The sequence below is a fragment of the Pterocles gutturalis genome, unplaced genomic scaffold, assembly GCF_000699245.1.
Source record: "Pterocles gutturalis isolate BGI_N339 unplaced genomic scaffold, ASM69924v1 Scaffold40630, whole genome shotgun sequence".
Taxonomy (NCBI): domain Eukaryota; kingdom Metazoa; phylum Chordata; class Aves; order Pterocliformes; family Pteroclidae; genus Pterocles; species Pterocles gutturalis.
The window spans coordinates 4435-31073 of record NW_010142251.1 but is presented as its reverse complement, the minus strand read 5'-3'; the positions used below and the strand labels follow the sequence as shown (position 1 = coordinate 31073).

General features: G+C 39.5%; 1 protein-coding gene across 1 annotated transcript; it reads right to left on the bottom strand.

Moving 5' to 3' along the window:
* Positions 1-26639, bottom strand: LOC104460301 (alkylated DNA repair protein alkB homolog 8-like; the record flags this gene model as incomplete). The annotated part of the gene is made up of 7 exons (XM_010084305.1): positions 26508-26639; positions 23598-23838; positions 22382-22513; positions 21392-21487; positions 20157-20261; positions 17002-17072; positions 1-107 (listed from the first exon to the last, which is right to left on the bottom strand). Coding segments are annotated over exons 1-7 (884 nt in total), but the record flags the coding sequence as incomplete, so codon positions are not given.

Here is a 26639-nt window from a genome sequence, read left to right as displayed (position 1 = left end):
CCATGTGTCCACAGGTATCTAGATTCTCCAGCCATCACCAATAAACTGCATCGGGGCAGCATAATTCCCACTGTACGGCCATCAGGGTGTTTGAAATCCATCACAATCTAAAAAGAAACAAAACCAGACGCCACAAATAAGCATAACTTACAGACCTTCATATACACGCCAGGCATTCTTAAGTCCTAGCTTTGTTTCCCTCTTCAATGTGTTCATCAGAATATTGCCACGAAACAGCTACGTATTTCCCAGTGATGCAAAAGCCTCTTGGCCTCTGTCCTTTAGCTATCTCCATTTCAGCACTGTCTCCAAAAATCTGAGGCAGTCACAAATATATGTGTATATACAGATAATTAAAATACTGAATACATTTTTTTTTTCTTTTAATAGTAATAGCTTTCTTTGTGAGAACACGGTAGCATCATTTAATCTCTGTGTGTACCTGTGAGGTAGGAAAGGATTACTACCTCTCAACTGAAGGCAATTGCATAAGAGGAGGAGATGGTTCATTTGCTGTAACTCAAGAATCTGAGAGTCAGGGACCTGGGCTAAGGCAGTCATCTACTGGGTTTTTTTGTGATGTCTATGCAGAGAGAGACAAGTATCTCCACAGAGTGATTCATCTAGTCTAAAATTTAGAGCTTAGTGATGCAGAATGACCCTGTGCCCTCTGGAAATTCCTATCCATTCACAGCAGATCAAGCTGAGATAATTAACTCTGACTAGATACATAACATTTAGATAATCAGTATTAGGTGAGAGAAATAATTTCCAACCTGCCCACATTCTTGGAGGTTTGCAGCACAACAAGCACATGCAGTCCATCCCAAGATCATGACTAACTTGCCAACTACCAGGCCATCCTTTTATTATTTGCCACCTGGCTTCTGGCCATGGCAATACATTGAGGTAATGCTTTCAGCTTTATTCCCATTTCACAGCCCAGATGGCAGCGCTACATTTTGCTTCTGCCTGGGCTAAGAATGTTATCCTTTTACATTTCCCAAATGAGAGAAACTCTTGCTAGGGAAAATAAGGAGCAGGTCATTTAAGCAAGCCAAACAAGTTACAGAAGACTTAACAAAAAGTATGCCAGATAGAAACAAATTAAGCAGTTCTGCTTCTGCATACAGATGTGTTTAACAAAGAGAAAACAGGGGTACCATGATCAGTCATTCAGCACAAAAAAAAGCAAAACAGAGACTGAAAAAGCAAGACTTTTAAACACGGCAAATTGCCACTTACAACATTTACTATTTAATGTAGTGCACACTGGAGCAAACTACAACGGCATTTACATTTTTAGGAATTTTTTTTTTATTTTTTTATTTATGCTGTAGTACCACCCATATAGGGTGACACAGCTTCTTCTGTTGAGCTATCTAAATTTAAGGCAAGAAATTACAAGGGTGACAAACAGTGGGGCTGAAAGGGGAAGAGAGATATGGTGGAACACAACCAAAGCCTACCTATAAGCACTGATTAATGGTTATGAAACACTTAAATAGCTACACAAACAGATGAAAGGCAGCCACTTGCTAATATACTCCTTCCCTTCCACTTAGCAATTTCTTCTAGGTATCCTCAAAGAATCATGGAGGGAAGAAGGAGAAAACACAGTGGCTTCATAGATCTGATGGGGTGGCTGTCCCATAAAGCACGAATAGGCGCAAGTCTCTGTAAAAAGACGTAGCTATCTTGCAACACAAAAAAACCAGGGGATGACTAAACAGGACCAGCAAGTAAGGAAAGGAAAAGCATGAAAAGATATGAAGTGAGGATCGAAGTGGTTGGATGAAAAGGATTAGATTATACTTCTGTCTCACTTTTGCCTCTCTAGCTCACTGCTGTTGAGGGACAGGTGTGAGGGGACAAGATAGACTGGGTTCTTCAGAAGTAAACTGAACATGAGACTGTCCAGATTCCTTCCTGGAGGCTCAGTCACCCCACTGTCCCTCTTTCTCTTATCAGGAGCATCTACAAAGCCCTGTTCTTGCAGATGATGTTCAAGAACTGCACTTTCTCGAAGAGTCAATGATTGCCAGCTCTATGGGGTCTACCTACATTTCCAGTTCCCATCTCCATCCAGGACCTGAAAGAGGACCTTGTTCGCTTTCACTTTTCTGCATGCCAGGCTAGAGGACTCTATATGAAGCAGCGGGAAACAGTTCCTACAGCTCCCTGCCTTCTCCACTGTTTTACCTCATGCATCTTCAGTTCCTTTGCCCTCACCTGCATGGTGCCCCAAAGGCTCTTAGCAGAAGATGCTCCTCAAACCCCGTCCTGTTAATTGTGGATCCAAAACAACAGAGGTTCAGAGTGTTCTATAATAGAGAACACATTGGGAATTAGAGGCCACAAAACTACCCCTGGTAGCTGGATTTTCAGACAGAAGTGGCAGGAAAATAACAGTAAGAGTAGAGCATGTCTTCCTGGATGAAGTTCAGCTAAGCTAAGCCAACAAGAAATACATGAAACAAATTTCTGATGGTGAAGAATTTGAGGCTGAAAAGCAGGAGATCACCTACTGTATGTAACAGCTGGCAATTCTAGTTCTCACCAACACAGGATCCCTGCTCCCTGCTTTTCCATGGAGGAAAAGCTTCTGTATTATCATCTCACATTGTGTGGCCGCTCCCCTTCTAAATGAGTTTCATCCTTACGACAAGTGGTGGTGATTTGGGGAGGCAAATATAAATAAAGGATTAATTTACTTGCACCTGGGCAATGACATTAAGCAAGCTGCAGTAATTGGAAGGGTCAAAAATCCAAATCCAAAACTGACTTTTGCTTATAAAGCAGAGAGAGATCCTTAGGTAGAATGTATTGCACTTTTCCTATAAACAACAAATTTGACATTGCAAATCAGAGAATCAAATTTAAGGAACCCACTGCAGGCATCTGAAGAAAATTAGTGTAATTCCTACGCTTAATTCTTTTCCCTAGAATAACTGCACCTGAACACTTAAAAAAACCAAGCAACAATGTTTCTTCTATTCTTTGTCTAGAGTACAGTAAAGAACGTTTAACCCAGAAGGGTTTTTGAAGAACTCTGTTGTTGTCTCTGAAAAGCCTATTACAGACTGAAGTAGATAACATTCCCACACTCTTATATGTGTCTTTATCCTGGCAAAACATTCTAAATTGTCACTGTCACAAACACACATACACAAAAGATTAACGCATTTGGTCCTCTTTTTAATTTACTAAGGACTCAACTCACAATCAATACAGCAACTCTGCCATTGCTGAATCAATCTGCTTCATGACAGCTTTGCTCCACAGGAGCTATTTCCAATTACTATTTTCGGTTTTACCCATTTTCTTTTTTCTCTTAGGCGGCAGAGTCAATAAAGATCAAATTTCCAGCTAGCCCATGGTGCATCATCTAGGGATTACATTCAAAAATAAAAATAGTGGATACTTTGATCTTATACAGCTTTTACCTTCTTTCTTTGTACTATGGAAAAAAGTGTGTCTCTATATATACACAGCAAAAAAAAAAAAAAACTTGAAAGAAACAAACAGCTAATAATATCTACTTGAGGATTTAAATATCTTGTCATGATGCCAGGTTATTTAAGAGAGAGTGCTCATGACGAGGGAGCACATGAAGCAGTAAACAGCTTACAAGGATGGCTAAACATCAAAGCAAAGTGACACCCACATCACAAAGATTGTTCCCGTGGAATAAAATTCAGCAAAATGCAAAACCTAGAAAAGAATCCACCTTCAAAGAAAAAGGGAAGAAAGTATGGGGTTTTTCAACTCCTGAGGGAATGAAAAGCCTGCACCACCTTCCAGCGCAACGGTACTGCTCCTCATGAAAGTGCAGGAGGATGGAGGTGAATCACTGGTCTATCAAACAAGTAAGGATCCAGAGACAAAACAGAAATAATGTAATGGGGCTATAAGGACAATGTCAATAAGGATTTCACAGCTACAGCACGGAATGACAACATTGTTTTTCTAAGCTTTGTCTCTGATGCATTTTGTATTTGCTGTTAATAGACTACCTTAGACGAAACATACTCTAAATGTGGAATGCTTCTCAAGTTTCTGACATTATTTACTGAATTTTCAGAGAGCAAAGACACATTATCAGCCTACACAGCAGTCTCCCACATGTAAAACAGATGAAAGAGAATGTCTACTTCAACAACAAGCTAACAGGTTTAAAGCCCACACATGAAGCTGGACCAACACAATGGGGCTCTATGCAGAGACAAGAACCCGCGGGCTTACACAGGACTGAGGCAAATCAATTGGTAATATAAAGTGCCTTTCACTGCAAAAACCATGCTAAATTCCAAAATCTGGAATTCAGAAAAATGCTGTATTTTAAGGAGAAAGAGAAGAGGATTACCTTCTCCAAACAATCCACATCATGGAAGAGCACAAGAGGACTCTTACACATCCTGACCCTAGGGGTCTCCAGAGGGCTCAATCTGTTCAAGACATAATGCCCAGATGTCACATGAAAGCAGTCCTGCATTCTCAAACACATCTCCTCAGGCTTGCACATAACATATTACTCTATGTTCTGAAAGCAAATAATCCTTATTTACATGTTTAATACTGTACCAAATGTCTACCAAGACACCACTGTACAAGCCCTTACAATACAGACACAGCTGTTCTGTAATGAGTGTAACTTTACATGCAAGCATGACAACACTGCCAGGACTCTAGTGTACGCACAGACATGTACATGGTGCTGAAGCATATCTGTAATTCTTTCAAACATTAAAAACTTGCAAGTTCTCGAGAGATTTTTAATATCTAAGTAGAAAAGGAAACACTTCAGAGTTCAAAAAGAGCATATCACCTTTTTAAATCACTGATCATTTACAACTATCTGTGAAAACACACTATAATTGGCAATTTCCCTGTTACCAAGGTTGCAAATACATGTAGCAGGACTCTCTTCACCCGTAATTTTATTCCCATGCCACCCTACCTGTAAATCTGTTGTCCTGTCATCAACTCTTACAACCTCCAATTGCAAGTTTTCTACAACAGAAGCAGTGTAAGGGACTGTAGGCTCCACATACGAGGGCCTCCACATGACATGAATAATAACTGACATAGGACAGACCAGGCCTTGCCTAAGAAATACTGCCAAACATGGAATAAGAAGCACCTACGATAACAAAAAGAGTCATTTCCAGGAAAGAGGACCTGAAATACTTACATTCAGGGTGGTACACTCATACCATGTACTAGTGTGCCAACACTGTTGTATAACAGTCCAAGTCCATATAGGTTCTGGGTATTTCAAGGCATGGGTAAAACATGCTGCATGTTATCATCCTGTGTAGTGGAAAACTGTCTTCCCTCACCTTCCACAAACATCGGGGTTGTTCATCAGACCTCACTCTCCTCTGCAGGTCTTGGCTTTCTGCTTGCAATGCCGTAGTACAGGAATGCAAGCTAACTATAAGTCATTGGGTGGGAACAGCCATTCCACTCAAGATTAAGACATCTACATTTGGGCACAGATTTGGACATCCTATCAAGGAACTGAAACCTGTGAAACAAGACATGAGATGCCTACTTGAGCGTGAGCTGAATCCCCCCCTAGGCTGGACTAATTCAATCCCTATTGATTACAGAGGAGCTCAGGCACCCAGTGCACACCTACACACCTACTTATAACACCAAAATGTAAGTGGCTTAATCCTGGACTGAATATCGCTGACAACAAATTATTAAATAAGGCACTCAAGTACAGATTAAGCAGATGCCTCAAATCTGATATCTACCTTAACTAAAACTTCTTTCTGAACTATTATCACTACAACTTTCCCCCTACACTGAGAAAGTACTATGGAAATAGTCCAGTGCTGAATGTGTGTAATTCAAAAGGCTGAAATTATGAGCTTACTCAGCCTGAGTTTGAAAAAAAAGTCAACTAGCCCTTCTCACAACTTCAGCTATCAACTGTCCCAGAGACCATTACAGTAACAGAGAATTGCCAGAATATAAAATGTGCAAACTCTGCCTTCCTGAACTAATTCTGGCGCCATACCTCACAAGAGCTGACAAGACACAGTTTTTATTCTATTGCTATAGATGCTACCGAATGGCCTACTTCTTAATCCTCCACATCTTCACCATAAAAAGGAAATCTACTGAGGAACAAAGATGTGGACATGAATTTACAGAAATGGCTTAAAGAAACAACCAAAAGTCCTTTCTTAACAGACAAAAGCATGTAACTCTCTCTCTCAAAAACAAAAGAGAAAAAAAACTGAAAGACATTTTCTTGGTTAATGATGTCTCCTAGGGCCATAAAGTATAATTCAGAACACAGCATGACACAGAAAGTCTTCTTCCAAATAATTTGAAGAAAACTGTTTCATCAGTTCGCACAATTGCTATGTTTCACCCCATGGAAGTATCACACATCTGACATATGCTTTATTTTAAACAGGTAAAACAATCAAAAAGGAAAAATACGTATCCAAGACTTCAAAACGTACTCCAACACTTCTGATTTTCATCACAAGCAATGTCATCTCTTTCTTCTCTCATTCCCTTCATCTGCTTCATTAGCCCAATGAGAGTCTGCACATAGCACAGCCAAAAGTTATACAAAAGGGCTCTACCAGTGCATCAGCATCTGGCCCTGAATTTACAATGGCTTACATGAACGCACACTGCAGAGATGTATGCAGTAAAGGAGGAGGAGGAGAACACCGCACAAGGAACTGTGATGTGTCCAGTTTTCACTGCTTTCAGCTGCACCATCAACCTTTGTTCCTTCCAACCATTCTTCTGCTGCCCCAGCAAACAGACCAGAGCTTCACCTGCATCGTCCCTGCACTGCCCCAAAATGCTGCCTGCCTACTTTCTTCTCTGCTAAGAGCACACCTCTCCTCCTGCCTTGAATCAGAATCTTTCTGTCAAATGTATCAGCATCACACGTTTGACAGCTCTGGCTCCAGAGCGCTTTTAACCACTCTAAATTGCCAGTTCCTCAATGAAAATTTCCAGAGTCAACTCTACTGAAACAAGAGCTCTGTGGAGAAACTCCTCCTGAAACACTCAGTATAGCTGGAAAGAACAACAGAAACAACATTGTAGTATGCAAAATGCTCAGATTTGTAAAGACAGTATAAATGCACACAGACTTCAAACCCCATCCATTTGCTACACTTACTGGTATTATAAAAGTCCAGTTCAAAGCCAAGAAATACAATACACCACAGCAGGAGCTTAACAAGTTAAGCTCATTTCTTTGCTTATAGAGTACTTGTGATTATTGTTATTGACTGACTACTTGTCATTTCTACATGAAATTTGCCACAGTCTTAAAAGAAGCTCCTATGACAATAGAGATGACATCACTGGCTAATGAAATTGTATTTCTTTATTGAATTCCAGAACTGAAGTGCAGCTGAAATGCAACAGCTAAAGATAATGACTTTTTAATGGCCCAGAGTTCAGCCTGTTTGCTGTTAATTTGTGGCAGACACCAGGATTCCATTTCATGCGTCAAGTACTGATCTTCTAAAAATAACATAAGGAATAGAAATAAATTCCACTAAACTTCTCACAGAAATTAAAAATTATTGAAAAAAAATAAGACATTAGTAACTAGTGAAACAACAATATAGAGGTTTCTACAAAAAAACTGAACTGTATTTCAAGAATGACAATCCAAAACCTGACTCAAAAATAATTTCAGCTGTAAAATTTTAATTGAAATGCAAATTTAAATGCTCTGTTAGTTTTCTTCTATTACAATTATTACATTTTTCACAGGAATAAGTAGCAACTTCATATTTAAACAGAATTCATCTCACCACCACTGCAAAATAGTTCATGTATCATAGTGAAGGGTACGTGGGAAGAATGAAGTAGAACAAGGCGGGGGGGGGGTAGTTTAACAAGAGCAATATCTTGCATCATAATCTGATTTTTTTTGCCAAGATTTTTATCTATCTACATACTTCCTACCACCTGAAAGTCAGTTAGAAATCTCTAGCAATAGCTACACAATAGCAAGACACTTTTTAAAGAGTAGGTTTGCTTCCACTGAAAAGCTCAGTATCTGTATTTGTGTGTCACAGTAAAGCCGTAACAGCCAGACGTCTGAGGATTAGAAATGAAATTACACTGCCTCAGCATACAAAATAAGCACACCACAGAAACAGCAAATAGCCTGGAGACAACAGGTTCTGTTAAAATACAATCAAGCTGGTGAAGGAATTATGCAGAAGTTTTCCTTCACTACTTAGTAGCTATGACCAGAGTCAGAAAATCATAAGCCCTACTGCAGACTTCAAACATTTTAGAAAGTGCTTCACTCATAGTAGGATTTTGCTGCCATTGTGAGAAAACGAACTGGAACTGTATGACATTTTTCATAGCATCTCTCTGGATTCTTCCACATGATACTGAGTAGATTTCATTTTCAAATTCTTCTTAATTGTAATTTCTTTTGTTTGTCTTTCCACATTCACCTCAGATGCAAAGCAGATGCAACTGCCCAGAGGAGTTAAGACAATGAAAACATTCTTCCCATGTCCCTTTCTCAACACCAACAACTCAAAGAAAACACAGGATGCTAAAAAGACCAACCAACTGACTGGGAAGAAAGCAAGGTTGTATGAACCAGGAGGAGCCTCAGCTCTGCCGTCCCTTTCAGCAGCCAAAATAATGGACCACATGCAAGAAACATAAAACTGATACACAGAACAGAGCAAGGCAACATCCCACTCTGGCAGAGCCAGGAGAAATATCTCAGCAAGTCACAGCATATTCTGCAGATCAGAGATTCCACAGCAATCAACCTACAGGTTGCCTTTCCTTCCTTTCTCAGCACTTAAGTAGGATTCTAGACAATTTAGGGATTATTAGGCCTGGCTTGGTGGGGAACAGCATTATGAAAAGGGACAGTAGATTACAAGTTTCTTTCTTCTGTGGAGAGGAAGGAAAGATGGTATGAATCCAACAAAAGGGAGACAGGTGACAAAGCTCTGCAGAGCTCTTTGCCCAGTACTAGCCCACTGGTAGTAAATGCCAGACCTTGGAGACTCACCACGGCAACAAGTCACACAACGAGGCACCTGGAAACTAATGTCTCACCAAGATGAAAGGAGAGGGAAAAAAATAATATTTTTACATACAAAACTTTAAAATACAGACTCTGTCATAGCTTAGCTTTGATTTTGTTCCTTCCAAGTAGCTAAGGAGGTAGCAGAGAAGTAAGATCTCCATGCTATTGTCTTGTTTCTCAACAAATTGCTGCCACACAGCTTCTAGAGAAATAATGTGAGGATCATTGTTCTGGAGGCAATTCTGTCTGAATGCTCTTCTTGTAGCATCTCGGTATGAATCAAAATTGGTTAGCAGATTCCTACTGCACCTGAGAAACAAATGCTTGTCTGCATTAGCTGCATATGGTACGTGTCTTGCTGTTGTTACCTTTGGCTAAAACAGTAGTTAGCCTATAAACAACCGAGGCTGTGGAAGAAGGTGATTACGTACTGCAAGACAGGTTCCCTCTGAACAATTTATATGAAAGCTGGGCTTTCAAGATCCTTACAAAGGTTAAAAAAACTGATCAGGTGAAAACATTAGCAAGACACATTTATATCTGTGAATAGAATCCTGGATGAAAAATTGGAAGAGATATCCAGCACAGAAAAAAAACATTCAGAACAGTATGTTTACTGAATATTTACCTTTCCCAAGACAGACATAAGACTACTATAAATATTCCCGTGAAGGGCCACAGGCTTTGTTGCTTATCTCAGATGGCACGGTTCCACACTCAATTACATCAACAGAAAGTTCTCCCTTGATTTTGATTGGTCTTGTATCTGATCCAAGCTCAATTATAGTACATTATGGTATGACACGCACAGAAACACGCACAGGACCTACTTACACACAGTGACTGCAAACAGGAGAGACATTTATGAAGCCTGATGCATTTAATTTGTGGTGTTCAGGACACCCTTCACATGGAGAAGGTCTTCAGTAGTTTTCAAAGATTAAATATCACCTTGAAGGGAATAAATCAACTAAATTTGGTATACAATTATAAATATAGTCCCTTTGGGTTTCTAGCTAAATGATACAGAAACCACTGCAAAATGCTATTCTTCAAGAATAGACAAAATCCATGACTCTAACAAGGCTACAGCTCAAGAAACCTGTCTTACAGATCTGAAAAGCACACTATTGAGCTTCAGGAATCCCACCAGACTCACTTGAACAAACTTCTGAGCTCAGCATTAGGTTGTAGTCACAAAAATTAATGTTCTCCATTTGGGTCAAGAGACATTTTGGTTCTGCCAATCCAATATCTTTTTAAATATCAATCATTATTACTGTTTCACCTACTACAGTCTTGCTGATAGCGTGGACACAGGAAAAACTTCAGTACAGCCACCACCAGGGTAATTCCTTAAATAGGTAAAATGTTTTCTGCCTTCCCTTAAAATAAAAATAAAGCAATGTAAATGTAAACAGTAAATTAAACTGAATCAGCAACTAACCAAGATAACCAAAATAAGAGAAGGACCACAAAGTCAACACAGCTATATCTGGTGCTTGCCTACCTTGTTGGAGCTCATACAAGACATGAAACAGGTGCTAACTGTATAAGCCTGGGTACAATCCAGACTTTCTAAAGGCTCTGATAAAAGTCTCTCAAGCAGCTATTACAGAAGCAGCTGCTGCTATAGTAGCTACAGGTTCCTCTTTGTTAACAAAGACAGATTAGAAATAAATCAACAGATAAGAAGTGAAAGTGCAGGAAAAAATTGTCAATTATCAGCCTGAGAGATAAGCAACAGCAGGGTACCTCATTCTATCAGTTCTAGGACAACCATCGGTCATCCATATTTCAAAAGGCTTGGTGGAGTTTGGTTTTTTTGTAACATTACTCTGCTTACAAGGCTTAAGAGAGTCACAGCTTTCCTTATAGATCAAGGCATTTAATATCTGCAGGCTAAGACACGAAGAATACCCATTCAGATGAACAGAAGTTAGGCAGAGGTCAAGGATGACCCACAGATGGCATCACTATTTAATCTTAAGCCACAATCTCACTCAAAACCCTGAAGCTTCCCTTTTGCAGAAACTAGGTCAGGGACCTAGCCAGCGCATCACAGCTGTTCTCAGTGTTTATACAAGTCTTCTGCTAGGCCAAGGCACAGGGATACAAAGGAGTAAGGTGCTTAAGACAGAAAAGCAGAAGCTAAGGAGAATGACAAGCCTGGGGCTTTCACATCGGGACTGGACATTAGGAAAAAGGGACAGAACACAAATCATAGTATGGTGCCAACACAACACACCTTTCAGGAAAGCTATGACTGCATTCACCCTCTGGCACAGGGCAGCGAGTGTTGCACAGCAGCTTGGACAGAACAAGGCAGAGCTGATGAAGAGGGACTGCAGGGTGTCACTAGCTGTTTACTGGGGGTAAGATCTGCAGCCAAAAAGAGAAAATTATTTTATGGGTTGGATACGCTCATAGCACTACTTAGCTCATTATAGAAAAGCTACCTCTGTATTTCTAAAATTCTAATGAATCAAGGCTTAAATAACAGCATGTAAAATGGCAAATTAGGAACAGTGGAAAAACAAAAAATCTCAATATTGATCAAGCTCCTGCTGCAAGTCTGCAAAACAAAATTTGACACAGGCTTTAACTAGGATTTTTTGAGACAGCTGCAAACTTGGCCAGGCTCCCAAGATGAAATACTGTAAAATTACGTATCTTTAGAGACACCAAATGGAGGCACTGAAAATAACAGGTACCTAACTCAAATAAATATAGAAAGTTCTCAACAGAAAGGACTGTTCCCTGTTTTGCAGTACTGTGTTCAAATTCATGGACACAGGACATACGGTTTGCCATTAAGCTTTGCAAAAATCACTCCAAACTAATTTTACCCCATTGCCTTTCTTCTACTATGACAACTTCTGAATTAAAAGAAAGTTATATTCAACAACATAACATTGAAACTGATATTCATTAATATTTTCAGTTGATCAGCTCCTGTAAAGGGTGAACGTGGTGATCTATGAAATGCCATTACAAGCCCACAGGACATTCTGGAAGTCTCACTTTATTTTGCAGTTTCCCAGGTGATGCCAAAGAAATGGGTCAAAATGGACAGAGGTCACTAGCCTGAGACCCTCACTTTTCCTGGAGTATTATGGGACACATCACATGTCTCACTGCTCTGCCCTCAAACTATTTAGTGGTTTTTATAAGCTAGGCAGAAGAACAAAGCAATAGTGAGATTTTTCTTCTTCATATCAAGTTTAATCTGTCTCATAAACTCTCCAAAACACAACATTTTGCACCAACTAGAACAAAATTGAGCCACTTGGTTTCTCTGTGCCTCTTGACAAAGCTGTTCCATGTGACCAAGATAGGAAAAAGAATCTCACACCTACATTTCTGCCTCATTTCACACAAGAACCTGGATTGCTGTAGGTTATCTGATACAAGACAAATGCAGTGCTGTGAAGAATCATGCTTTTATTTTCTTCTCAAGGTTGTTCACATTTAAAATGAACACATATGCCACATGCCAGTAGCTATTCCTTTTCAACGTAAATCAAGTTTGCAGAAACAAATTAGAGTTGCAATGATTCCTCTAAAAAAAAAAAAAGTACAAAGTGCTTTGCTACTGGATAAACTCATTCACCACTGAGGAAAAGACTGATTCTCAATAATGTGATTTAGGCTGCAAGGTATCCCTGAAGATGGCAGTGGTACAAAGTACAGTTGGAGACATGTCACTAGTGGTGTACTCTAGGGGTCAATACTGGGGCTAACACTGTTTAACATCTTCATTAATGACCTGGAGGATGGGGCAGAGTGCACCCTCAGCAAGTTTACAGAAAATAGAAAACTGGGAGGAATGGCTGATACACCAGATGGTTGTGCTGCCATTCAGAGGAACCTGGACAGGCTGGAGAAATGGTGCCAGCAGCAACCTCATGAAGTTCAAAGGGAAGTGCAAAGTCCTGAACCTGGTCAGGAATTATCCCATGCATCACTACACGCTGGGGGGCTCAGGGAGACCCCACTGGCTCAGGGGCCTGATCAGCTAGAAAGCAGCTTTGCCAGAAAGGATCCTGGGGTCCTGGTGGACAAGAAGTTGAACATGAGCCACTAACGTACTCTTGCAGGAAAAACGGCCAACAGCCTCCTGGGTTTTATTAGGAAAAGCACTTCCAGCAGGTCTAGGGAGGTCATCCTTCCTCCCTACTCAGCACTTGTGTACTGGAATACCACGTCCAGTACTGGGACCGGACTGGGCTTCCCACTACAAAAAAGATACGGACTTACTGAAGCAAGGCTAGCACAGGGTCATGAAGATGATTATGGAGTACCTTTATATGAGGAGAATTTGAGAGGAGATGGGACTGACCAGCTTGGAGAAGAGATGTCTCTGGCTCAGGTTAAGACGGCTCTTATCAATGTGTATAAACACCTGATGGGAGGGAACAAAGAAGAGGGAGCCAGACCCTTCCGAGTAGTGTCTACCAACAGGACATGAGACAACAGCCACAATTTAAAACCCATGTGACTCCATCCGAACACAAGAAAACAGGACATTTTTTACTATGATGGAGGTCAAACACCAGAACAGGTTGGCCAGAGAGGTTCTGGAGTCTCCATCTGCAGGCATATTTGAAACACAACTGGACACAGTCTCAGACAACCTGCTTTAGCTGACCCTGCTTGAGCTGGGGCCTTGGACTAGATGACCTCAAGAGGTCCTTTCCAACCTAAACAATTCTGTGGTTCAGTGAAGATGATATAAGAAGTTTGAGAATCTATGCTGATAAATAAGGTACTAAGCTAGGAAGGCACTTGTGTTTAGTCCCCTGCTCTGAGACAGACTTCTTTTTCATAAGCCAAAGCATTAATTTTAGTTACTAGAATCTGCCTAACTCAGATCCTGGAAGGACAAGCATACAAACAATTGAAAGAAAAGCTCTTTCCATTACTTAGTATAAACTACATGAGGCATTCTTTCTCTTCTTCCTCTAAAGTGGCTGGTTAGCCACCTTCTGAAATAGGATACAGACCCAGTTGGACTGCAAGGTTATTTCTTTATGGCACTTCTTATTTAAATGTGTGCATTTACTGTTGAGGAGAATAAAGAAAGGACAAGACATAAGACTTTGTTTATGTATGTTTTCCATTACATTGCAGCCTAATTTATTCAGGTGAAAAAAACCAGTCACACTACCGAGAGAAGAATAGGGAGAAGATGAGACAGATGGCAGAGTTTGCTGCTGTATATGTAACTCCAATTACTTATTACCAGAATGTGTAAGTTTTGTACATGGTAAGCTTTAATGGGAACAGAGTAGTGGGCATCATTCCTAAAACAGCTAACATGCATATTACTGCAACTGATATTTACATTTTAAAATCAGACTAAGAGGTAAGTGCACAAAAACTTATTAAAGAAATCATAAAAGGTTGTAGAAGTACCAGAAAGAAAAGCCATTAAATAATGAAGCGCTTCTTGGGACACTGGCTTGTTCTACTACATGTGTGCTTTGATTGTCTGCACCCGGGAAGTGCATTAATGGCCCATTAGGAAAAGGCACTGGAACTTGGGAGCTATCTAACAGACTGCATCCCATACCTACACCCAAAATATCTAGAAATGGCCCAAGTCTGGCTTTTTCCCTGGTTGAAATATACACATTCCAGGTTTTTAACAGCATCATAATGCTCCAGGCAGTCCATTTTTCAGAAAGGTTTGTATTTCTCAAGTGATTAAAATCACTCTGCTTTTGGCTGTCTCTGACACCATCACAAAGGTGCGTTGCAATATAATCTAGAAATGCACTGCCTATGGTGCCTCATCAATGAATTAACAGAGCATCTGTGGGTCAGGGTCAGCCTTTTAATTGAAATGGAAAGGTTAAGAAAGCCTGGGGCTGCAGACTGAGGCAGAAAATGTGAAATTACAGCACTAATATAGTTTTTATAAAGTAGCAACATGTAGCAACAGGATGAGGGGTAATGGGTTTAAACTGGAAGAGGGCAGATTTAGACTAGATATTATGCCCCATCCCTGGAGGTGTTCAAGGCCAGGCTGGATGAGGCTTTGAGCAACCTGGTCTAGTGGTAGGTGTCCCTGCCCATGGCAGGGGGGTTGGAACTAGATGATCTCTAAGGTCCCTTCCAACCCAAACCATTCTATGATTCATTCTATAAAGTAACTTTTTTTTTTTATTTACAAGATCAACATAGGAACAGCTGTAAATTGGGGTCATCTGGTTTTGCTGTGATGCTCAGAATGCTCAGCATGGATTAGAAAAACTAAACTTAGGATAAATTGCAGAAAAGATCAATCAGAGCCCTTCTCCTAGAGGAACTGCATGAAGGAAATGGACTTTCCCATGTGCTACCTATCACTGAGATGTTGGCACTGTTAAAGACAACACTGCAGTTGAACAGAGAATACACTTTTCGGAGACAAAGCTAAGTGCAGAAGCTACATGAGGAAGTAGCCCCCAGATTGGGAGATTCCAGAACAAAGTACCAAGAATTCCATTGCCACTGTCCATACCACCCTCACAACTAACCCCAGACGTTCCTACTCTAGTGTGGATGCTTTTGTGAATGGTGGACAAATACATCCATAGTCAGGCTGAGAGAACTGGCAACACGGACACCCCATTTCCAAGTGACCAAAAACAAAGATGTGCCACCGCTGCACATGTTAATGGAAAACCTATCCTTCCTCAGACCCATCCCTGGTCCCAGGAGCTCCACATCCACTACACAACTTGCAAGAAGAACAGACAAAGTCTATGCCAGAGTCCAGACTAAAGATTAAAAACATGTCTGTGCTCAGAATATCCAGCTATGTTCCTCTCTCTGCCTAAAGAGTAAGACAAACTGAGAGCAATAACCAAAGCTTTTGTTTTATAACAGGAGACCACTATCAGTAACACAGGTACAAATCAATATCCACACACATCTGTGTCAGCTACACATCACTACCAGAAAAAACAAGTAGCAGATTAGATCATTCTCATACAGCATTCATAGCTTTTCAATGGAAAGATTCAAAAGTCATACCTTCATTACCCACTGTGATAACCTAATGCTTAGCCTTGTTAAGCTTTTAGTTATTCTGTACCATGGGAAAACACAGCAATACATGTAACTCTCCTGTCACAAAAAGCCCAAGACAACAACGAAGGCAGGCCTTGCAGATGTGTAGAATACACTCTCAAGAAATGCACAGGAAGATGGGAAGCCCAAGTAGCAAAGACTTGCTGCAGTAGTCCTTAAGGCCAAGAAGGCAACACTAAATTTGTAAAACATGGATGGGGACAGATGCAGCAGATGAATACAAATAGCATAAAAGTAAAGACACTAATTAGAGCACTGAGACTAGATGATACAGACTGTTTTCAGCCCTGCTGTTGATATGTTGCATGACTTCATGCTAGTCCACTGTTCTTCCATTTCCCTTCCCTTTGTCTACATCACCTGTGTATCTTGGAAGCTCATGAGATCAGAGTCTACCTCTGCCTGCATCACGACTAGCTCAGTAGGGTTCAAACTTTGACTACACCTTCTACAGGTAATACATCTACATTAGCCTACTGTAAATGTACTGAATATAAAAATAATAGGAGGCTTATGCAGACCAGAGGGAACAGGGGATGACACAGGAAAAAACTGAAGTAGAAATATAAACAGGAGTGATACGTTTTAAGATGAATACAAAATGAAGGCCAATGGAGAACTGGATGCTAAGATTTAAAAATAGGGTATCACCAATATCACTGGCAAATCTTCCAGTGACATCTCATTGCAGTTACTTATTTAATTAGCATATCACATTACCTTACATGCTTGACATTAAACTCAGATGAGTGTGAAAAGACACCATGGTAAATCAAATTAACTTGTATTAAACAACATAAAAATGAAACTTCTCAGTAAAGCATCATCAAAACACATACAAACAAGAAGTTTACCTCAGCTCCTAAACTGAGAGAGATTATTTCATCCTCAAAAGCAGAATGTGTATCAATATGAGGAGGAATTCCTGCATGAGAAAAAAACAAAAAAAGTCTGTATACTAACCATAAAGTGGTATCTCTGTTTGCAAGTTTCTATGCATGTCCATACAGAAAAGTGAGATGTACAGTTGAACAAACAAAACTTATAAAGGAGGGCATTGCCTTCCAAAGTAAGACAAGGTCAACTGTCTGATTTACATGCCCAGATTAGATGCACACAGTTAACACAAGTATCCTGTACCATCAGTGGAAATATCTAGAGAACAGTTCAGAGCACACAAAGGCCTCACTCATCCTCTGAAGACTCCAGCTGCTCTCCTTGCTGCAGAGAGCACCTGAAATCACTATGCCCTCTACTTAGGCAGTTTATCACTAACATTTATGCTATGTTACGTGACTTTGGGCTTTAGTTCATCCATGATCATGTACTTCTCCCTCACTCTCTTCACAGAGAATGAGCCACCCTCTGTTGCTAAGCAAATGACTGTGCTAAGGGTCTCAGCTTCAGAATTAGGACCTACTACCATGAACACAGGCACTGTCAGGGTCAAATCCTGCCTCCACTTTGCAGTTCCCAGGAGAACTCCACACACCATTGCTAGGCTAACCCCTGGGTAGTACATCCGTTGGTGTGTGTATGAGTAACCACACATGGTTGAGAACTGTCAAAAGGACAGCAATTTTTTTTTTTTTTTCAGATCTGCTAATAGGAAAGAAACTGTCATTCCCCACAGCTTGTGCCACACATTTTAACACCAAGTGCTGAAACAGCAGTGTGCATGCCAGAGCAAGACTTCACAGCATGGTAGGTAACTGTAGCCAGCAGCGGAGCAAGGCCAGCAGACAACTCAGGAGAACTTCACCTATGCCTTCATTTGACACCACATCAGGCCCAGACAGAGTAACTCCCATGTGATCCAAACAAAAACAGTTATATATGCTTATTAAAAACTCTACCTACATTAATTTCGGACACTACTGAATTTTTAAGCACTACCAGTCAGCCCTATAAAGCATCTTTATTATATGCCAGATTTTACCTCCAGATGTAAACATTCTGAATTCCATTAGTTGCAGTGAAAGCAACACAAGTGTTTTATGAGGCCAACATTTAATCTGATAGAAAATCAGTGAGACCTGAAAACCAAGGCCAGATATCTGCTTGTGTGTGCTCATAACTTTGCCTCAGTATAAAGCACTGAGGATCTGCCTTCAGACATGCGCTGAAGTCAGTCCAATTCACTGTGCAAGAGGGGAACATTGCTCTCTTCAGTCAGCTTCACCCACACAATTCAATCAAGACCACAATGACCTACCTACCTGCTGTTCCTACTCCATATATTCAGCACATAGTAAGAGACAGTCACCCAAGCATTCAAAAGTGGATGGTAACTTTCAAGTATAATTCTACAACTTTAAACATTATTAGGACTCTGAATTTAAAAAGTGCCCTCAAGAAGAAATTCATTTAATGCACCTTAAGGGTAGCCCCTACAGCTTTGACAGCCAAAGTCATCAGTCACTTTTTAAAATCTCAAACGTAATTTCCAGTGACAATCTGGCTCGGAACACAGATACTAAAGGTATTAATCTGTCTGCATTCTTGCTCATTCATATCCTGATAATTTGTACTTAAGAAAGTGTATTTTGCTTTGGGTTAGCTTTAAAAAAAAAAAAAACCAAAAAACCTGCTTCTATTTTTGATAGAAATCTACAATTCTAACTAATCTCCTCTGATGTTGCAGTCAGAAATACATGACTGTATCAATTTAACAGATTGTCAGATATATAAACCAATAGGATCAGCCTTTCAGATCCCTGTTTGGCAAACACTGTACTAGCTGCCAGACATTAACTCTGAAAGAAAAGCTGCTGTCCTTTCTTCCTAAGGACAAATAAGATATCCAGTCTAGAAAGGAAGCCAGATACTTAGCTTTGATGAATGACCTTAGCAAAAAGCACAGCACATGATTTATTCCCTAGAGGTGTGATTAGAAGCAAATGTCTCTTCAGATGTCTCCAGTTTGGGAAAGATTACAGAAACAGAGTAATTCCTTATTCCTCAGACAAGGGAACACTGCTTGTATCATACTTCTGAGTCCATATATCACATATACTAACAGCAAGAACCATTTCCTGGAGACTGTACGCACAGCACAGGGGGCAAGAAGAGTTTGCAGTGAAAAAAATGCACTTGAGCACAAAATCAAATATGACTATTTATTCCTACATCTTTTTATGTTTAGTTTCCATGTTACAGCCTTCGACTCTGAAACACCATCAATTTCCATAATGGTGGTATAAAAAAATGTACTTCTAAACACAAGCTTCCATGTTCAGAAAACAGTATGAAGACATTAGTTTTGATTTAAAGCATCTCTGGTCACTGAGGAAAAACACTAAGCAGGTGCTTAAATCCTGCCCCTACGCCGTGTCACATATAGATGCTGTTCTCTTCAGATTTTCAGTTAAGCTGCACTGGTTCGGCTGGGATAGAGTTAATTTTCTTCACAGTAGCTTATATGGGGCTATCTTTTGGATTTGTGATGAAAACAGTGTTGATAACACAGGGATGTTTTAGTTATTGATGAGCAGTGCTTACATAGAGTCAAGGCATTTTCTGTTTTTCACACCACCAGCAAGAAGGCTGGGTGTGCACAAGAAGTTGGGAGGGGACACAGGTGGGACAGCTGACCCCAACTGACCAAAGGGATATTCCACACCATACGACATTGTGCTCAGCAAGAAAACTAGAGGTGAAGTTACTGGAGACGCCATTGCTTAAGGACTGGCTGGGCATCAGTTGTCTGGTAGTGAGCAACTCTTTGAGGGTTTCGGGGTTTTTTGGTTTCATTTGTTTTTTGGGGGTTTTTTTTGCATCACTAGTTTTTCTTTGGTTTGCTTTTAACTTTCTTTTCTCTGCCCCCCAACTTTAAACTTATGAAACTGTCTTGATCTCAATTCATTTGTTTTCTCACTTTTTTCCTTCCAGTTCTCTCCCCTGTCTCAACGACAGTAAGTGAGCGAGTGGCTGTGTGGTGCTTAGTTGCCTACCAGGGTTAAACCACAATATAAAGAGCTCAAATTTTTTGAAGGACAAATAAACTTACCTTGCCCAGGTTCATACTGATTTACAGTCAGTTGATCAGGTTTATGTTTGATATATCCCTGCTTCAACAACTTTTCCAAGAATAGGTCACAAATTTCAGGAAGACCTAGTTATAGAAACAAAACTTGAAGCAAGATATGATAGCTTTACAGATTTTCATCCTTTCTTTTTACAATAAATACAATAACTGGTCAAAATACACAGAAACAGCTTCAGAGATATGTTAAGTCCATCTTTAATAACAATCACTCTACGTTTGCTGTAACACACACACACACATCAGAATTGTGACCCTGATCTGCAAGTCTGATATATTTATAACATCTCACAATCTGAAAGGCCACTCCTCCAAGGCCCCCACATTCAGAATCAGATCAGGCCTACTCCTCACAAAAGGAAACTGCATATCTCTGCACATAAATAAAAGCATACCAAATCAGAGGCAAAGTTTCCACCAATTACAGTAAAAAAGTTTTAGTCAAGAAGCAAAAGTATTTTACAGAAAGTCAAAAGCCATGCAGAGAGCTCTCAAAAATTTACGCCCTAAAATTCTGTTACTGAATTAGATTAAGTATCACCAAAAAGTCAAACTGGTTTCAAAACAGGAATGAAAGGTACAGTCCTTCACTGAAATCTCTGGGTTGCTATTTTACCTGATGACTTCATTGTAAAATTCTGTTGGAAGTAAAATCCATAAATATGTTAGTAACAGCCCTTTTATGAATCTACTGATTTTTATTTTGTAATTGTTCTCCCCCAATGAACTGTTTATACTTTTCTCACACATAAAATATTCTTGCTGTGAGACTAGAAAACAGCCCAAATATCAATGCTTTTGTGATTATATAACTCACTGTTAAAACTGCAATGTAACCAGAATCCTTCTGTTGGAAGCCACATCGACCCCAATAGACATGCAACACCTTAAACACCTTCAAGTTTTATAGGAATTTAACTCCCCTATTTTACTATTTTTAAATCTAAGACTATAAGATGACTCATTCGCTTTGCTCTGACTCACAGCTCTCAACTCCGAATAAGAGTTATTCAAACCTTTCCAAAACTGCTTTCAGTCCAAAGGAAATCTTATTTTGGTGTACATCCAGCAAGCTTCAAGCTAGTCAAGATAAACATACACAGCAACATACGTCACAACTCTCAGTGAGGCTTAAAGACTTTATATAATGGTTCAAACATCAGTGCAAAATAAGTATGATTTAATAGGGAAGTTCTCACCTCCTGGTAAAGGTTTGTCTTTATCAACATTGTTGTTATCATAGCAAAACTCGTATCCAAAATGTTTAACTCTTCTATGTTTTAAAGTCTTCTGGGCTGTAAAAACACAGACTTTTAAAGATTACACCACATAAAACAGTATAGGCAATTTGCTATGCTTCCCTATTCCATCTGACCTAAACATTCTAATTAACTAATTGAACATTCTTTAATTAACAATTGAAACAACATATGTGACCCTTGTGTTTCATGACACACCCTTTTTCTGCCTTATTACCTTCTGTATTTGCATCAAGCATCCCATTCACTATTGTCTGAAGTCAAACTGAGGGTGGTTTTGTACATGGAAGAAGTAGAGAGCACCAGTCTTCTTGAGCCATGTTTCATACATTTTTATCCTTGGCCTGATCTCTGAAGCTGTACTTGATTAATATCCTATGGATACAGCAGGATCCTCCACTTTCATCAATCACCAAGTAACATGTTAGCTAAGGTCAATACAACCCTTTCTGTTGTTCCAAGGAACAAAATTTATACAGAAACCTTGAAGAGAATTCCAAGAACAATTCATTTATTGAAAGATTTAACTCCACAGAGCTCAAGTGAAAGCACAAAAGCATCCAGAACGTGCGCCCCACTGACTTCTCTTGGATTTAAAAGAAGACACAGCTCTACAGATGGACATCAAATTACAAGGGTAACCTTCACAAAACAGTCTTGAGCTTGGCGTAAGACACCCAAAAAAGACTTCAGCTGTTTCTGGCTGCAGGAACATTGTTCATGTAAATCCATACCAGAATATAAAATCAGACCACTTGCCCTGGGGGTTTATCACTTGCAATGTAAGACCCAATTTCTAAAATACTAAGAACAGATGCACAATGATTTGAAACAATACATTTACCAAGATGTACACTTTTTGTTAACTGAAACTGTAGGAAACAGCAGCATAGAAGTATGGAAAGTCTGCATTTCTATGGTTTTGCCCACCATTTTGAGTATTTTCATCTCTTATCCAGTCAACACTTTCCAACATCTTCCTTTCTTCCTCTGGAGAAATAACTTTTTCAATGACAATTAGGCCTGGAGGCAAGCTTGTAGGAACAGCATTCTGCCAGGAAACTAGGGTGTATGGAAAAAGAGAATATTGTCACTGTTTAGAGAAAACAAAACCATGTTTCCTCTATAGGGACATTTACTATGTATAGGAATACAGTATAGCTGTAGAAATATTTACTTTAATGATAAAATGGAGCGCTCATTTGGGTGGTATTTGGTGAATAAATAATCCCTTTTTGGCATGACAAAACAGGGTAAGGCTCAGATTTTGCGTCATGCAAAGCACTAAGTTTTACTGCACAAGACCAATAAGACTCCACACTATTCAAATGCAAAGCCACTTGTGATTTTCCTGTCCAAATAATGGTAAAAAGAAATTCCCAATCACTTCAGGATTCTACCTGCATTTCATTTTAATTCTCTAGAACTTTGCTGATCTACCAAATCACCAGATTATTCTGTCCAGAAAAGCAATCTGCAATCAAATAAGGAGGAGTATAATGCAATACCTAGGTGAACATGAAATGCTGGTGATGTAGGGACATTGTTTGCTATCCCAATAGCTTAAAAAAACTATTCACTGACAGAATGTAAAGACCAGCACCAGGAACCCTTTCATTAGACACTATAAAAGCCCATAGGAAGAGAGAGTTCTTGTCCTAAATGGTTTATAGTCAGCCATAAAAAAAAAAAAAAAAAAAAGCCTGGAGAGAAGGGAGAAAAAGGGGGAAAAAAAAAAAGCACCACTAGAAATCTTATTATGCCTATTTTCCATCTTGGAGTTGAAATAGAGATCAGAAGACCAAGATCACACAAAAAAATCCAATGAACTGTCCCAAGATCTCCTGGATCCCAATTTAGCTTCTTCATCACAAGACCTTCAAGTGCAGTACTGAATGGTCTGGAAACTACCTAAAGTCCTTTCTCCTTTTGCCTCCAAGTGAAGGAGTTCAAATTAGAGTATCCTATCATGAAATACAAGAAGCAAATATTAATTTATGTCCTGAATCTTAGATTCTGGCTTTGACTCTCTGTGTCTACTCACAAACACCAGTGTCCTTTTAGCCATACTTACAATCTAGGGAGTGCAGGCAAAGGGAAGCAGTATGCAAGAAGCTGGATATATAGGAGAGCAGAAAAACTATACCTTTTTCCACAAAATTAATATATAGAACAATGCTTTGGTCAAAGTCTTCCAGTGTTACTTCTTTTCCATTAAGGGCATCAAAGGCTTTCTTGGCTTCTTCTGTTGTCCCATATTTCACAAATGAATATGGTTTGTTTGGTGGCATTAACAGTGTTTCCACTAATCCATATTCTTCCACTATCCTAAGCAGTTGGTGTCTACTCATCCCATTACCAAGACCACCATTGGCAATAACCAGGCTCTAATTGAAGAGGAATTCAAAAAAAAAAAAAGAAAAATTAGTGATTACTGTTGGTTCATTTAAAACTAGCACTCTACCAAGAGAGAAGCTTTATAAAGAAAAATTAAGCCCATAAGTACTCTTTTATGTATTCCAGACAGGATATTTACATTTCAGTGAGCTTGGTATATGAGGCTAAGGCAACCTTTGTTTGCCCAGCACATATTCTGGCAGAAAGGCCTGCGACCTCTAACAGAGACACCTCCTCAATCAACGCATATAGTTACAAGAGCATTTGAGCTTCCAACTGGTATGTGTGCATCAAGTTACCACTAATGAAAACAAATAAAAAACTCTGGAAACTGTGATTCTTTTTTTTTAAGAAAGGTTTTCTCATCTTTGCCAAGAAGTCTCCCCAAGCATAGAGAGACTGATATTCCCAGTCCCACCTCATGTCCCTCATATCTCAGGCTCACCCAAAAAAGCAGCAGCCTCTAAAAACAGAGCATCTAGTTCTGCTCCACCACTCTTATCTGAAAATTCTCCCTCTTGTTTCTATAAACAAAAGTGATTTATGTCCCATCCTTAGTTAACACAGAATGCTTAATGCACCATGCCTAGTTGCTTAATTCTACACTTTCATAGAGATTTATGTCCAAAATTGTCAAGGAGTATGCAGTTTGTGAGGGCTGTTGCTGGCCTGCCAAATATTAGAAGAAACAACAAAACAGAACATTTCAAAGGACTATTATTCAAGAAATAGCTTTTGAAAATACATCAGCCTTTTCAAAATAAATTAACAAGTTATTTTGACATCTAAATAGCTATATGCCATAACTGGATGTTCAATCTAATCATGGTGGTTAAAAGAAGTTTAAGTCCCTTTTTAAGGCCAAATGAGAATGCAGTCCTGAAGTTTTGATTGGGCTACAGTGACTCCAAACAGCTAGCAACAATTTACTCAGATTGACTCCAGGTAATACCTTTCCAGAAAGCTTTCACACAATCTTTTCCTTAAAGTCTCTAAATGTTCTATGACCTTTTCTGAAGGCAGCTGGTAAAGTGTTCAATTGTTTCAAATGATAGCATTTCACTTCTCTAAAAGACAGAAAATTAGATTTAAAACTGAAGAAAAGGTTTATAGAAAAAAAATTATATAGTGAGCACACCTGAGGTACTGCTGTGATTATGCCTATTGTGATGGCTCTGTTAACACTTGTTCTTAGCACTGCATCAGGCTGTCTATTACTGATCACATTTTTCAAAGGTGACCACATTATTAACTATTGCTATTTTGCAGAATGTTATTAATGGGGAGGCCCATGTGTGCGGAGACTCAAACCAGTACTTTCACTGGCTGTAGGCACTTCATCTACAAAGACCATCACTACACAACAGCAGCATGGGCAGCAACTGATCATGTTTTCTCCTGATTGAGCAATTTCAATATAATCAGACTTGCACAAACCCTGAAAGCATTTTCTGTATTCTTGACACAAGTTTATCACTAGCACTATGATTTTGTTTCATACATCACTTAGGAAAGTGTTCTTCCATTGATGAGGACCTTGCTGGACCCAAAAATTACTCTGAGTAGATTTGATTGATAATTTGACATCTGGGGCACTGTCAAGGGGAACAAGTCCCAGATTACAGACCCATTTCCAAGCAACACTAGAAAAACACAGTCCCTGCTCCAAAGAGCTTATAATTTACACAAGAACGCTGGGTCATTTTAGCATATGCCCATGTGTTGTGAAATCTGAGTGAAGACCAAGACAAGTTTTGTTACAAAAAAAGTATAAAGATCTAACTGACATTTCCCTAATTGAATAGGAAGAATTTGCAGGATCAAGATGAACAAGGCTAAAGTAAATGATACTGGTCTACAGTGTTTCAAGCCATTAGCATCTTCCCACAACTGATGGAAGGAAATTATAAACTCTAAATTCTTCCCTTTATGCTGCAAGTTCCTGTCACTTACTTTTTGTTACACCAGTCTCTGTGAGGTCACCCTCTAATCTGCTGTAACTCCCCACTGTGTCAGAAAACTACAGGTCAAAAAGCTAAGTAGTCTTCTGTAAGGTTAGGAAATAAAGTGGCTTATGGTAAAGTTCATTGAGCATCATAAGAAAAGCTAATTCCCTCCTATCTTGTCCCCTTTTGTGCAAGAGAAGAGAAAGTTGTCCCCCTTTCAACAACTGCAAGTCAGTCAACCAGTTAAGCTCCCACAGAACCACAGCCTAAATCAATTTAGGTGAAGAAAACAATGTGGAAAGGATTTCTTACGACATTTCTTTAATAGGGAGTTGAAACGAGATAAATCACACTTGATAGAAAAGTATAGATGAAAGAACAATACAAAAGCTAAAAGCTTGAGAAGAAAAGAAATCACGCAGAGAAAGAGAAGTTTATCTACTTCAACAAGGTACCATTTTCCACGCTTCCTCCTCCTCCTTCACCCAAGAAACTACTGTTTCAGATTAAAAAAATAACTTATCCAAAGGCCATCAAAATCCCTCCACAGACAGCTGATAAGAACAGTTCTGCTTTGAAAGCAAAGAGGCCCGTAAAACCCTCAGTCTCAGGAAGTGCATTTTGGAGGAGAACTGCATTTTAGACAAAGCATATGTCAGAATCTTACACAGATAAGCATGTGTAATACCAACAAAATCAGAACTGCCAGTCACCTGTGTGGCATGGGAGATGCACTCAATGCCTTCATGTCTCATCAATGTATGCTGAGCTCTGACCTGCTTCCTCAATACCTTCTTCTTCATTTTATGGACTTTCAAATGATCTTTGCTGGTTTTAACTTCCAT